The 15,350-nt window shown below is 35.4% G+C and overlaps 1 protein-coding gene across 1 annotated transcript in view; it reads right to left on the bottom strand.

Moving 5' to 3' along the window:
- The window catches only part of AP3B1 (adaptor related protein complex 3 subunit beta 1), a 239,403-nt gene that overhangs the window by 172,049 nt on the left and 52,004 nt on the right, over positions 1-15,350 (bottom strand). Inside the window, exons 4-6 of the mRNA XM_068963860.1 lie at positions 12,705-12,800; positions 11,939-12,099; positions 9,285-9,351 (exon numbers count right to left, since the gene is read on the bottom strand). Of these exons, the coding sequence (XP_068819961.1) occupies positions 9,285-9,351; positions 11,939-12,099; positions 12,705-12,800 (324 nt within the window). The remainder of the gene's footprint in view (positions 1-9,284; positions 9,352-11,938; positions 12,100-12,704; positions 12,801-15,350) is intronic.

Here is a 15,350-nt window from a genome sequence, read left to right as displayed (position 1 = left end):
TTTATATATGTCAATCATATTAATTAAACTATATTTTTTTAACTGGCTAGGGTGTTAAAGAACAAAAATGAGTAATATCACTTAGAATAACCTAATATATGAGACCGAAATGGGAATTCAACAAAGTTTGAATTCAAGGAATACTATGTAAAATCAAGTTATTTTGCCTAAACCTAGAGATTATTTTTTTTCAATTATGTTTAGACACCAAACAATTAAATGGAAAATCAGCTCCCACATGGTACTAAATTTATCAAAACAAGACCTACAGATATAAAATAGTTCTACAGAATTAACGAACAACATGGAAATTGAAAAAAAATAATTGTTTAAGTTCAGGTAAAGTTTATGGAAACACAAAAGTAACTAGGAAAAATATAAAATCATCTTTTTTCTAATGATTTTAGATATTTCATTCAGCATATGGTTTTAACAGTTGACCCCAGCCTAAACACTGCCGGAAGAATTGATAATTCTGGTATATTAAATGTTCAATATTCTATAAAAACGTACAGAATTAAAATAAAATGATCTACTGAGATTTGAAAACCAAAAATATTGGTTTCCCCAAAACAGACAGTTAATTTCCATTTCACTGTGTCAATAGTAGCTTTTTATATAAGGGGAAAAATAAATCACTCCAACAAAACTAGCAATGAGCTCATCAAATTCAAATGCAGTTTTCCATTTATGTATTTTTTATATTAAAGCAATAAACATGGTTCATTTATCTTCCCTTGGTTGCCACGTTTTTCTGTGCTGTTGCTATGAACTTCAGCCATTAGCTGTGCTCCAAGGTAAACTACATGAACCATCAACAAAAGTGACACTCCATCTATGGAGTTCATATTTTCTCCAGATTATCTATGCTAGTTGACAAGCTGGTAATGAAAAAAATCACACTAAGCAAATGGTTCCTCTAATAACAATAAATTTTCTATAAAATTATGAAGGGTACAAAACGTTTCCTTGCATCTATTTTGTCATGAATTCTAATTAACGTTTGGAAAACCTGAGAGTGCTGGGTCATCACAAGAAGTGCATTGAGGTTTGATTGATAATATGGTGCAAGTTGGCCAGTGCTGCCAAGATTTCCTTCTATTAAATTAATGGCCATCCAACCTGCCCTAATCATACAGCCCAAATGATATTCCCCTTCTTATTTCAATTTTCTTGAGGCATGGAAAATGGGAAAGATCAGTCATTTATCTTCTAATAGCTGGATAATAGATCTATCACAATAAAACATCTGCACAAACTCAGAGGTGTGTTTTTTGCCCACAACAGTGAAGCTTTTACCAACATTAAATCAATAACTTATAAAATGGTGTCTTACCCCCACAGCTTAGCTATGAACTACCGATATATTCATTAAACATCATTTTGCAGCTAAATTAAGGAGAAGAAACTTTGTCACCAAAAAAATATAAATAAACAACTCAAATTTTCAGTAGGCACTGATCTAATTTGTTTTCCTAAGAAGCCATTTTTTATTAGAAAGTTAAATGCTACAAAAGGATTTCTTTAAAATTAACCTGAAAGGAAAAGGAAATAAATACCACTTTGCTTTTGAGATGTTCTAAATAAAAGAAAGAAGGTTCACTACAAAGCTTAAATTGCTCAATAAATATAAATTTCTACATTTTAAAGAAAAACGAGAAAGTGTTATAAATTTTAAAAAGGAATTTTACACATCAAAACGGTTTTCAATAAAGAAAAGTGTTTAGGATATGTTGAATAGAGAAAATATGATGAAAATGGTAAATCTAGGAAAATACAACAAAGAAATTATATTTAAAAAATGTAACAGTTGACTGTATAGTCAAGCATAAATAAAAATGTTCCCTTAATTGCACCGACATGGTAGCTCTTATTGTATCTTTTAAAATTTACAGATAGAGACCCCATGGACTTAGCCTACTGGGCTCCTCCGTCCATAGGATTTTCCAGGCAACAGTACTGGAGAGGGTTGCCATTTCCTTCTCCAGGGGATCTTCCTGACCCAGGGATTGAACCTGGGTCTTCTGAGTTGCAGGCAGACGCTTTACCATCTGAGCCACCAGGGAAGCCCAACAGATACCTTCAGACAATAGTTATCTAAGTAATTCTAAGATGTTTTTCTAGTTATATCACCATAACTGTATTTCTAAACCCAAAGTGACTTATTTTGGGAAAAGGACTTTTCATATGACAAATATACATATTTCTCTAGTAAAAGGGAAAAACATTTCTATTTTAACAGGCCTTTTATTTCTACCTTTTCTTAAAATCAGAATGACACAACTAATTTTGAAATGTCAATTTCAAGAAAATCTTCCTTTAGACTAAAAGAAGCAACAGAAGGTAGATCTCAAAATCAACAGATATTAAAGTTCTTAAATATATTAACACCTTTCAAAATTATATTTATCAGCAGCAAGAGCAATGTCATCATCATTATCATCATGATCCCCAAAAGCTCCTGCTGACAGCAAATAAACTCCTTTTAAAATGTGGAAATAAATTAAATTTGGATCATTTAATGAGGAAATTTTTAACAAAAATGATTTAGGTTTTTTATTTTAAATATTAATGGTCACACTATTAATTAGTGGGGAAGAAATATAGCTATATCACTTCAATATATCTGGCAAGAAAAACTAATAATAAAGATAAGATCCATAAATATCTATATAGATATAATGTTTTCAATCTTTTTACATCAAATTATAAGCATACAAAGGAAAAAATAATCAGAAAACATTCACAAAACATAAATACTTAAATATTGGGTAGACAACTTAAATACTGGGTAGAAAGTTAATGCTACCTGGGGAACTGTGACTCTCTCAACGCAAAGTCAGAGAAAGCAAAAAGATTAAAATCAAAGCTCTAAGCAACACTAAAATACTTTGGAATTTCCAAATTTTAATTACATATAAGTAGAAAATAAGCTCTAAAATCAGAGAGTTATATGTCATGTATGTATCACAAACCTTACAAAGATCTATGATAGTCTGAAACAACTGCCCAGAATAAAAGCAGACATGAGTTACAAGTGGGCATAAGAGAGAACTGAAAGCAAGCAGAGAGAAAGAGAGGAGCCTATGAGTGAAAATACTAAAAAAAAGATTCCTGGTAGATCAGAGCAGAAGATGAAAATCAAAACAATTGATGAAAATTATCCACACAAAAAAAATCCATGATGAAGCAAACAACTCTCATACAACACTTCAAAATGAATTAACTTGCCTCAAAGAAACATTTCAAGATCACGTAAATGAACAGAAACTAAAAATCACAAAACAGAAATGAACAAAAGACAAAAGGAAGAAACAGAAGTTGATTGAAACCAGAAAAGAACCAGACACCTTAATTAAATTGCAAAATGCCCCTGGTAGAAAATAGTTGAATAAAAATTTAGGAAGGGGCATTTAATTAAAGTACAAAAAGAACCAAGAGAAAGAAAGCGAGATAAAGAAGTAAAGGCAGCAAAGAAGATCCAGCTTAGAGAAAACTGAACTCTCTGAAGAAGAAAAGCTAACAGCTGAACAGAAGCAATATTTAAAACTTAACAACAACAACAACACTTTGTCAGAAATAACATAAATTCTAAATCTGTACTGTAAAAAGCCTCACTGGGTACCAGGAAAAAAACTGACCTTGACACACCAGAGAAAACTAAAAGTTAGAAAAAAAATCCTCAGGGTCAGCATCTTGCTTAATACACACACATGACAGGCATTTCCTTTAAACTGAAACAAGGTAAGGATGCTCACCATCTCCACCACTACTGAACACAGTACTAAAGTTATACACCAATATAATTAATTATGACAAGAAAAATTAGAGTCATAAGTATCAGAAAAGAGAAAGTAAAGTTATCTCTATTTGCAAATGATATGATTTATTTTCTGGAACGAAACAATGGAGGTTGAAAGATAAAACTAAATCAAACAATAAAAGAATTAAGTAAAGCAGCAAAATATAAAATCACCATACAGAAAATCAATAGCTTTCTTCTATGCCAATGTAACAAGTTCAACCATACATTGTTAATGTAATTTCGATTTACAACAGCATTCAAGGAAGTAAGGCTAATGATAAATGTAATTCTAAACCAACATTTAACTCAATTAGTAGTCCCCATCTCACTACTCTTCACAGAGTACAAGCTGGCAATTCCGAAACAATACTTAATCTGCATTTCAGGACTGAGTAAGTAAGTGTAGTGGATAATGTAAGTCACATTTCTTAATGTTGGAAAAGGAAGTTGCAAATATTGACATGAAAAGGTAGGACACTGGAAAACCGTGTGCTTCTGCTCTGGAATTACAGAATTCAGTATAAACTGAATTCAGAGAACAGAAATTTGCTTTTCTTTTCTATCTGCTTCATATGGATAGAAAATTGATGTAGGTTCTTTTCTAATTTTTTAAAAATAAACATATCCTATATATACTTTAGGACAGGCAGTACCTCACAAATGACAAGACAGTCAAAGCTCCCCCAAAGGACCTATCTACCTATGACTGGAGCATGACACACACCATTTGGGAAGTAAAACATTGAAAATAATAGTAAATACCTTATTACCTGCACCAAGAATATAGCAAATTAAACCTCACAATTATTCAACACATATTAAATATCTACTATTAATGAGTACAATATTTTTTCTATTGTATTTTAGAAATAAATACAAAATACAGGGTCAGAACCCAAGAACAGACATTCTAAATTTACAAAGAAAGTGTATTCTTTATATTCCTTTTTGAGTCGTTTCTTATTAATCTCCTTTTATGGTGTCAGGCACTGCACTAAGGATTTTATATACAATAACTTTCTCAACACAAACAAAAACTTTATAGATTGGAAATTATAAGGCCTAAAAATTTGGAAGCTGAAATTTATGAAGGCTTGCTGCTGCTAAGTCACTTCAGTCGTGTCTGACTCTGTGCGACCCCATAGACGGTAGCCCAACAGGCTCCCACGTCCCTGGGATTCTCAAGGCAAGAACACTGGAGTGGGTTGCCATTTCCTTCTCCAATCCGTGAAAGTAAAAAGTGAAAGTGAAGTTGCTCAGTCGTGTCTGACTCTCTGTGACCCCATGGACTGCAGCCTACCAGGCTCCTCTGCCCATGGGATTTCCCAGGCAGGAGTACTGGAGTGGGGTGCCATTGCCTTTTCCGTATGAAGGCTTAATACATAGCTATTATTCAGTTGCTTAAGTCGTGTCTGACGCTTTTGGGACTCCATGGACTGCAGCCTGCCAGGCTCATCTATCCATGGGATTTCCCAGGCAACAATACTGCAGTGCGTTGTTTATTTCCTTCTCCAGAAGAGAAGGGGATGTTCTCTGCTTCTCTAGGGGAACTTCCCGACCCAGGGATTAAACCCGCCTTTCCTGCATTGCAAGTGAATTCATCACCTCTGAGCCACCAGGAAAGCCCCTAATACATAGCTAATAAGTGGTAAAACTTCACGCTCAAATACAATTCTGTTTAATTCCAAAGAAGGCAGTTGTTACCCGTGGCATGCTACATCTTGTCTGAGAAGACATGCACATATTATATATGGAGATTTCATTTCTAGGCCAAGAAACTAATTTCTTTAGCTTATTATGTAGCAGAAATCATGGCAAACTACCTTAAAATAAAGGATCTGTTTCCTACAGATCTTAGTATTCTTCATAGTACTTGGCAAATGTCTTCAAGACAGAAGAAACTAAATGTTTTTCTTTTTATTATTACTAAAATCAAGTTACCCACAATATCAATAATATTGATTTTGTATTTGGGTCTGGAAGGATATAACAAGTGCACCATACAAAAGACAAAAAGGAATCAAATTTCTTTTCTCTGTCTTCATTATGCCAACCACTACAGAAGAAATAAAGATTTCTGCTACATTATTGACTAAAAGAAATTTGCTGTCTAGTCTCCAAGTACACTCTCAGGTACATACAGTATTTTCAAAAATACATAGTGAAAAAGATCACTAAAAGAGTTATCATACACAACATATACACTGGATTTTTTTAAAAATGTAATGAAGGGGGAATAACAAACAAAAAAAGACATGAGACATAGAAAAACATAATGGCAGCTATAAATTAACTATATTACAGTAAGAATTAATGTCAATGGATTAAACCATCTAAACAAAAAGCATATGTAGTCAGACCAGAGTAAATATCAAGATCCAACTTTATACAGACCTTAGGAGACACACATGAGATTAAAAAATACCAACAGGTTGACAGTAAAAAGAAGGAAAAAGATATATTGTGTAAACAGCAATTGTAAGAAAGTTGTACTGAAACAGGACAAAGTAGGATTTTAAAATTGTTTACGAGAGATTGAGACATTTTATAATGACAAAAGGAAGGTAAAAACAATTAAAAGTATACTCTGCTTATTTAACTTATATGCCAAGTACATCATGAGAAAAGCTGGGCTGGAGGAAGCACAAGCTGGAATCAAGATTGCACGGAGAAATATCAATAACCTCAGATATGCAGATGATACCACTCTTATGGCAGAAACTGAAGAGGAATTAAAGAGCCTCTTGATGCAAGTGAAAGAGGAGAGTGAAAAAGTTGGCTTAAAGCTCAACATTCAGAAAACTGAGATCATGGCATCTGGTCCCATCACTTCATGGCAAATAGATGGAGAAACAGTGGAAACAGTGTCAGACTTTATTTTTCTGGGCTCCAAAATCACTGCAGATGGTAGCTGCAGGCATGAAATTAAAAGATGCTTACTCCTTGGAAGGAAAGTTATGACCAACATAGACAGCACATTAAAAAGCAGAGACATTGTCAACAAAGGTCCGTCTAGTCAAGGCTATGGTTTCTCCCGTGGTCATGTATGGATGTGAGAGTTGGACTATAAAGAAAGCTGAGCACAGAAGAATTGATGCTTTTGAACTGTGGTGTTGGAGAAGACTCTTGAGAGTCCCATGGACTGCAAGGAGACCCAGCCAGTCCATCCTAAAGGAGATTAGTTCTGGGTGTTCACTGGAAGGACTGATGTTGAAGCTGAAACTCCAATACTTTGGCCACCTCATGCGAAGAGTTGACTCATTAGAAAAGACCCTGATGCTGGGAAAGATTGAGGGCAAGAGGAGAAGGGGACGACAGAGGATGAGATAGTTGGATGGCATCACCGACTTGATGGACATGGGTTTGGGTAGACTCCAGAAGTTGGTGGGGGACAGTGAGGCCTGGCACGCTGCGTTTCATGGGGTAGCAAAGAGTCAGATACAACTGAGCGACTGAACTGAACTGATGCACCAAATATCAGAGTTCCTAAATATACAAAGTAAGCAGGGACAGAACTGACAGCTCTATAGTTAACAGTAGACTTCAATATTCCACTTTTAATGAGCCACAAGAAGGAAGATCAACAAAGAACAGAAGACCTGAACAACACTATAAACCAATTAGACCCAAAAGACATCTACAGAACACGCCACCCAAAGGCCAGCAGAGTATACATTCCTCTCAAATACACACTGCCATTCTCCAGGACAGACCATATACTAAGCCATATAGTAACAGCTACAGTCTGGCTTCGCTGGTGGCTCAGATGGTAAAGAATCTGCCCGCAGTACAGGAGACTTGGGTTCGATCACTGGGTCGCAAAGATCCCCTGGAGAAGGTCATGGCAACCCACTCCAGTATTCTTGCCTGGAGAATTCCATGAGCAGAGGGAGCCTGGCAGGCTCCAGTCCACGGGGTTACAAAGAGTCAGGCACGACTGAGCAACTGAGCACAATACAAGGCTGCTGCTGCTGCTGCTAACTTGCTTCAGTCATGTCCGACTCTGTGTGACGCCATAGACGGCAGCCCACCAGGCTCCCCCGTCCCTGGGATTCTCCAGGCAAGAACACTGGAGTGGGCTGACATTTCCTTCTCCAATGCATGAAAGTGAAAAGTGAAAGTGAAGTCGCTCAGTCATGTCTGACGAGGCTAGTGGCTGCTATGTTGGCTTCTATAAACAGATATGCATGCCACTGGGTGATATCTTCCTAAAATGAACTGGAATCCTTTTTTTGAATAGTTTTGAGCCATACCTGTGGGTGCAGAGATACCACCAAAAGATACCATTACACCAGCTCCTCCAGAGGTCTGCTCATAGATCCCATGCATTGCCATTATTTCTAGATCTCATTATCATGTCACTATACATAAAGAATAGGACTGGGATAGGAAGGAGGAAGAGACATGTACATTCCCAAAAGATGGGGAATTTGCTCAGTAAGATCATTCTAACCAGCCAATAAAACAGTGTTATACATATGAAAACATTTTAGTATCTAAGAAAAAAAAATACATTTATAATACTAAAACATACTCCTCTATTTTTCATTATCTCTTTAATACTGAATACATTATAAAACAATTATATTTTTAACTGATTCAGCCTTTAAAAATCCTAGTAAATCACTGTTTAAAATAAAAAAAGTTGGCCTTAAAAGCAGTCAACAATTTAGCCACAGGTCAAAGAAAGAATTGTCTTTCTCCAACTTGCTCTTCTTCAGACTCTCATGAAGAAATATGTAACAAACTAAAATTCCAAATGGAACTTTTCTCTTTACCTGGACATTTTTATTTTTCAAGATCTTAATGAGCTCCATTAATATTTATATAATTTCAAAATCTATTTGTTGTTGTTCTGTCGCTAAGTCATGTCTGCCTCTTGGCACTACATGGACTACAGCATGCCAGGCTTCCCTGTCCTCCACTATCTCCCAGAGATTGCTCAAATTCATATCCATTGAGGTAGTGATGCTATTTAACCATCTCATCCTCTGCTACCCTCTTCTCCTTTAGCTCTCAATCTTTCCCAGCATCAGGGTGTTTTCCAATGAGTTGGCTCTTCGCATCAGGTGGTCAAAGTATTAGAGCCTCAGCTTTAGCATTGGTCCTTTCGATGAATATTCAAGGTTTATTTTCTTTAGGATTGATTGGTTTGATCTCCATGCAGTCCAGAGGACTCTCAAAAGTTCTCCAGCCCCACAGTTTCAAAGCACCAATTCTCTGGCACTCAGCCTTTTTTATGGTCCAAATCTTACATCTATAAGGACTACTGGAAAAAAAACATAGCTTTGATAATACAAACTTTTGTTGGCAAAGTGATTTTTCTATTTTTTAATACATTATCTAGGTTTGCCATAGCTTTCCTTCCAAGGAGCAGGCATCTTTTTATTCTATAAGAATTATTATATCATATATATGATAGTAAAATAATAATATAAATAAAGCACAATTTTATTGGACATGAAAAGATATTACTTACTGTGCTTTTATCCTTCAGAAGTTTTTCAATTATTTCAATTAACATTTCTTTCTGCTCTGGATCAAGGCTAAAATATAAAAAGAAAAAAATTTACATTAATTTTTTCCCTTTATTTCTAACTTTAAGTGAGGCTAATCATTTCAAGAATATGAAAAATTTTTAAAGTAGGGGGGAGAAAAAGACTTTAGATAGAATTAAACAGAAAACAAATTTAAAGTGGAATTAGTTGACTTTTCCTATTCTATCTAAAGTTGCTCATGTTAATTAAACCCAGATATCAAAACCATTAAGAAAATAAAGAACAAAACCACTTCTTAAAATGAACTTGAAAACCTTAAGAAAGTAATTAGAGTTAAACCACAAAATCCTTTTTTAACCAGGGGGAAATAACAAAATAGGAATCATTTTTGACCATGGATACCTAACTGTCAAAAAGAAACACATGGAAATTTCCAAATAAGAATTCTGTATCATTCTAGTTTACTGATGGAGACATGCGTAATAAAACCTGCCATCTAAAACGAAAAAGGATAAACAAAGGCTCAGATATGTATAGAAATGACAGATGCATCGTAATAAAACGAGCTTTACACACCGAAATAATTTCTTCCTAGCAGAGAATTCAATTGTTCATTTACTGAGAAACTAAACAATGGGCCTACAAAGAGAAGTGAGACAATCTAGTACACACAGTCTCAGATATAACGTAAGACATAATGGTGATTTGGATAAAGGACTATGGGGACAGGGAACACTGACGGAGGCAGGACGGTTGTGGAGGGTTTCTCTGGGGATGCGACATCTCAGATGAATCTTAAACAGCTTTAGATCTGGAAAAAGTAGGAAATATTCTAGGCAGAGACTAAAAAAGGATCAAGAGATGGTAATGAGATAAGAAGCATTTTATGGAGAGGACTTATAGGCAGTACTGAGCCACTAGACTGTAAATTCAAGTCAGAGAGAAGTAACGTGGAACCCAGTGATGGGCTTTTAAACTGTCATAGTGAGCTTTGATTGGAGAAGGAAATGGCAACCCACTCCAGTGTTCTTGCCTGGAGAATCCCAGGGACGGCAGGGCCTGGTGGGCTGCTGTCTATGGGGTCGCACAGAGTCGGACACGACTGAAGTGACTTAGCAGCAGCAGCAGTGAGCTTTGATCTTATTTTGTAAGTTAATAAATAGAAAGGATAAAGACTACGAAGCATGAGTTGACTTTGACAATTAACCTAAGAAAACGAGTTTCACTTTTCCTAAACATTATATAAGTTTATTATTGACTATTATAATTATCTGATTTATAATTACCCTGGAGGAGGGCATGGCAACCCACTCCAGTATTCTAGCCTGGAGAATCCTATGGACAGAGGAGCCTGGTGGGCTACAGTCCATAGGGTCACAAAGAGTCTCACTACTGAAGTGACTAAGCACATAATTATCTGAACGCTCAAAAATTTTAATTGTTTCAAATTCCAGCTCCACTCTCCCTTCTCTAATCTTTCCTAACTAAGCCCATTTCTATTTTAAGAAACCCTATATGACAATCTCTGAGCTCTACCCTATCAAAGGCACTGTCATTGTTCCTTTATATACACATAAGACTTCCCTGTAGCTCAAACGGTAAAGAATCTGCCTGCCATGCAGGAAACCAGGGTTCGATTCCCAGGTTGGGAAGTTCCTCTGGAGAAGGGAATGGCAATCCACTCCAGTATTCTTGCCTGGAGAATTCCATGGACAGAAAAGCCTGGCGGGCTACAGTCCGTGGGGTCGCAAAGAGTCGGACACGACTGAGCGACTAACATACATACATAACATACACATTCATTATTTAGCAATACCTTACTCAATTATAGATTGCTTTAATTATTTGGCATATGTTTGATTATTTCCCCTCAAAATGTGGTAGTACATCCTCTAATGTTTTCATACATCTTATGCATATAGCACCACATCAAAAACACAAAATGATCTTGATAAAAGCTCGTGAAATGAATAGTAGCTGAAAATAACACCAAATTATGAAAGACAATAAATCTTTTATATAAGCATTATATATTCTACAGAGATCAAGTTACCATATATATATGCATATATATCTATCAATATATATAATTATACCATATACAATATATATATCACAGAAATATAGTACGGTGCTATATTTAAAAATCAGTATTTAAACAATATTTAATAAAACGGCTCTGGAAAAGAAGCAAGCAAGGAAGGGAAGAGCAGGACCAAAGACGGATGAAAGGGTAACAAAGTGAGCTGAGAAGATAACAAGCTTTAGACTCTACCCTACAATAAATAAGAGGAAAAAAATCTTAATTTTCTAATAACATACATGTGTGTGTAATGAGAAAAACTGTATAAATGATATTTCAATATCTGATTATTTTTCAGTTATAAAATCCATAAAATATCACTGTCCCTAACAGGCTCACAAGTAGAAACCCTGCGAAGGCTCCCAAAATAACCAAAATAAAATAGAAGCTGTATAAAGAATATTTGTGGGCAAGGGGAAAGAAACATGGTCATTGAGTTTACTCACTCAGTTTAAGGTCAGACTATTATGTGAGCGAATAAAATATGCCTCCATGGGCTTTAACATTCCATGCGACATTAGGGATCTTTGGTATTATTTATAAAGTACCAACCTGTACAGTTTCTGTATTGCATGGGCTGCATTCTTTCTAACGTATGGTGATAAATCAGCAGAAGCTTCCTTAATGGCAAGCATCATAATAGGTACAATAATTGGCACTCTAATACTTGACAGAACTCTCAAAGCACTTGCACGAATTAGTTGATTTGGGTCCTAAAAATAGTACAAAAATATTCATCAAAATTTCAAGTTTGCAATATTTCAAACACATCATTATGATAGAGTTAACAGGTACTTATAGGATATAACACAACAACAGCAAAAAAAAAAAGCTACTTAATTTAAAATAAATAACCACTATATGGAAATGGCTAAGGAAAAAGAGAAATAAAACGTTTCTTTCTCTGAGTAATGTTTTAACAAGCAAAGTAATGTTTATAATTCTACTTGATCATATATTACCAAACATGCAGGTTTTTGGAGTTTCATAATAAAATGCTGCAGGTCGTTAGTTTTATCTTAAAAAAAAAAGTTACACCCCCTCTTTGTATACTTTCAACAAGTTAGTGTAATGATGAAGAGTTCTTTGATGCACAATAATGATTACATTGAACATAAAGGAACGTACAAGGCAAAGCCCAGTTGATTATATAAATTATTTTCCAAGGGTATTGAATAGGCACAGTGAGAGGCCTTTTAACTCTTTCAAAACATGACTGCACTATTGAGTGGATTATTGCTCCACTTCTTTAAATGACACACCTTCAACTGTGCAGAGATGCTGCAGCTATTATTTGCCTGCTCACTCTACCATTTACCTTCAGAGCTCGCTGAAAAGTGCTTATGGACAAGAGGGCCAGATCCTGCTGCTCTTCAGCGTATCGGACTAGGTAAACATACACTAACTTCTTGATCTGTGAAAAAGAAAAAAACATTTTATCCTAGTCAGAGTGAAAACTAAACATTCAATACTGTCTATACAAAAATCCATTCTCAACTTTCCTGAACTAAGTAACAGAACCTGCTCATTGCCTACATTGTAAAATAAAGATAACATAAGATAATTAATAGAAATAGAAAAAGTTTGTGAAGTAAGGATTTCACTAATCTAATCTGTAACAGCAACATCCTATCAAGATGTCCTTTCTCTTGAAGGGAAAAAAGTTCCTGAGCAAAACTCATACAAAAGTATTAAAACATTAACTAAACTGCAAAAGTTTTTTCAAAATGAGGGATACAAATAATATAAGGAACTTGGGTTCTGTCCACTAACCAACTACATGGTATGGGAACTTACATCTGCTCATCTGTCAAAAGGTGCTGAAACACAACTCTGATTCTATGATAAAATTCAGATTCCAACAGACATTACATGATATTTTCAGCTCCTGAAGAATGTGTGACAACAGCATCAATTTAATGTAATAAAAATTCCAGAAGGATGGAAGTGTGTTCTGAGAACTGTTTTCAAAGGCAATTAAATCACTAAATTTATAACAAAATTATGATGAGCAGAAAAATTAACCGAAAATTGAAATCTGAGCTAAAATTCATCAACTGCTTCCTTATGACACTACTCTCCGCTTGTATCTCCCTTTCCAAATATCTTCAAATATCACTGCCTGATTAATTTTCTGATATATTTCCATAGGACATATCTAAAGGTTTATGGAATGTTCAAAGAGCACGGGAAAGAAGGGGAAGAAACAGCTGGGATCGATGCTGAAAAGGAAAACTGCTATACTGGGCCATATTTTACATCCCAGGAACCAATGTGGATTTCTTTAGGGACAACTGCCAGGGCCTCCCTGGTGGCTCAGATGGTGAAGAATCCACCTGCAATGTGGGAGACCTGAGTTGGATTCCTGGGTTGGAAAGATCCCCTGGAGGAGGTAATGGCAACCCACTCTAGTATTCTTGCCTGGAGAATCCCATGGACAGAGGAGTCTGGCGGGCTGTATCGTCCATGGGTTCGCAGAGTAGGACGCGACTGAGCAACTAAGCGCAGCGCGGCCGTGGCCTTCTCTCCCTTGTGCTTCAACTACTCTCGACAGAGAGAGCAGTGTTCTGAGTTCCTTCACCATCCTTCTGAATTCCCTTCTGAATTCACCCCAGTTTGCCTATATTCTTTTCAGTGTGGCACTCCAAGCTACAAATGAAGTCTAAGCAAGACAAACTAGTTAAGATTTTGTTCCAGATGAGGTGCTTCTACTGACACAACTAATTCTTGATTAAAACCATATACTTTTTCCAAACGTACTACTGACTAAAGCAATCCACACTTGCATGATTGGCCTAGTGAGGTCTTTTAAAAGGAGGACAGTATCTTACACATACCTATAGAAATTTTCAACAACTTAAATTCAATCCATCATAGCACCCTCCTCAGATAACTTTAGCTCTTAATCTACAATCCAACCTATTTTGCTATTCTTCACAATTTCAGGAACAAGAGTGAAAACTTGATGAACATCCTTTCTACATCTTTATCATTACTAATAAAAATGCTAAACACACCATTTCAAGGTAATATCAATTTGTCTGTACTATACTGACAGGGTTATAGGTGAAATTAACAAAAAACACATTTCCAGTTTCTCTTCAGTGTTGAATAGACACCCAGAATCTTAAAAACGAAACCTAATGTATAATACAGCCCATACTGTACATAAAACCTACTCAATACAGCCCATAATCTTCCCTTTCCTGCAATCAGAAATAGTCCTCAAATATAACTTGATTTTCTGTCTCAGTCTCCACTTAGCTTATCATCCTTTTTTCTCTCAAGTTCTACTAATCAAAATCTTCCATAAAAGCAAACATTAAACAATAAAATTCCCACTAGTAGGGGAACAGTAAAACAAATTATGGTATATCCACATAACATTGTATTATGTGGCCATTATATGTAATTAGGTGAATCTATATTTGACATTGAAAATATGCCCTTGTAAAAATTTTTAGGGATGCAAAACAATATGCATTTTATGATCTCACTTCTGTATTAACAGAAAATATACACGCATATGCTGTATTTTATCAGTCTTAGGGTACACCATCAATTTGTAAGATGTACCATAATTTCATGGACCACAAGAAAGGTACAAAACCTCTGCCAATTTTAAGTCATCCTCAACTGTAAAGATAAGTCCCAACTGCATAAACTTTAAAATAGAAAACACATGTCTTAGACCAGACATAATATGGTAATAATAGCAAATAGTTATATACTTAACTATGTGTCAGGCACAGTTCTAAATGTTTTATTTAGATTAATTAATTTTATATTCACAACTCAATGAATAGACATTATCATTTCTATTTTACAGGTGAAGAAACTGAAGCACAGAGAAGCTAAGTAACTTGAGCAACATGAAATCTATTAAACAAAGAACCAAGATTCAAAGCAGTTAAGCATAAAAGTTAAAAAACATTACACAGTAAAGTGTTAACAGTGACTGTCT

The sequence above is a fragment of the Capricornis sumatraensis genome, chromosome 2 (genome assembly GCF_032405125.1).
Source record: "Capricornis sumatraensis isolate serow.1 chromosome 2, serow.2, whole genome shotgun sequence".
Taxonomy (NCBI): domain Eukaryota; kingdom Metazoa; phylum Chordata; class Mammalia; order Artiodactyla; family Bovidae; genus Capricornis; species Capricornis sumatraensis.
This window is presented reverse-complemented; position numbering and strand designations above follow the sequence as displayed.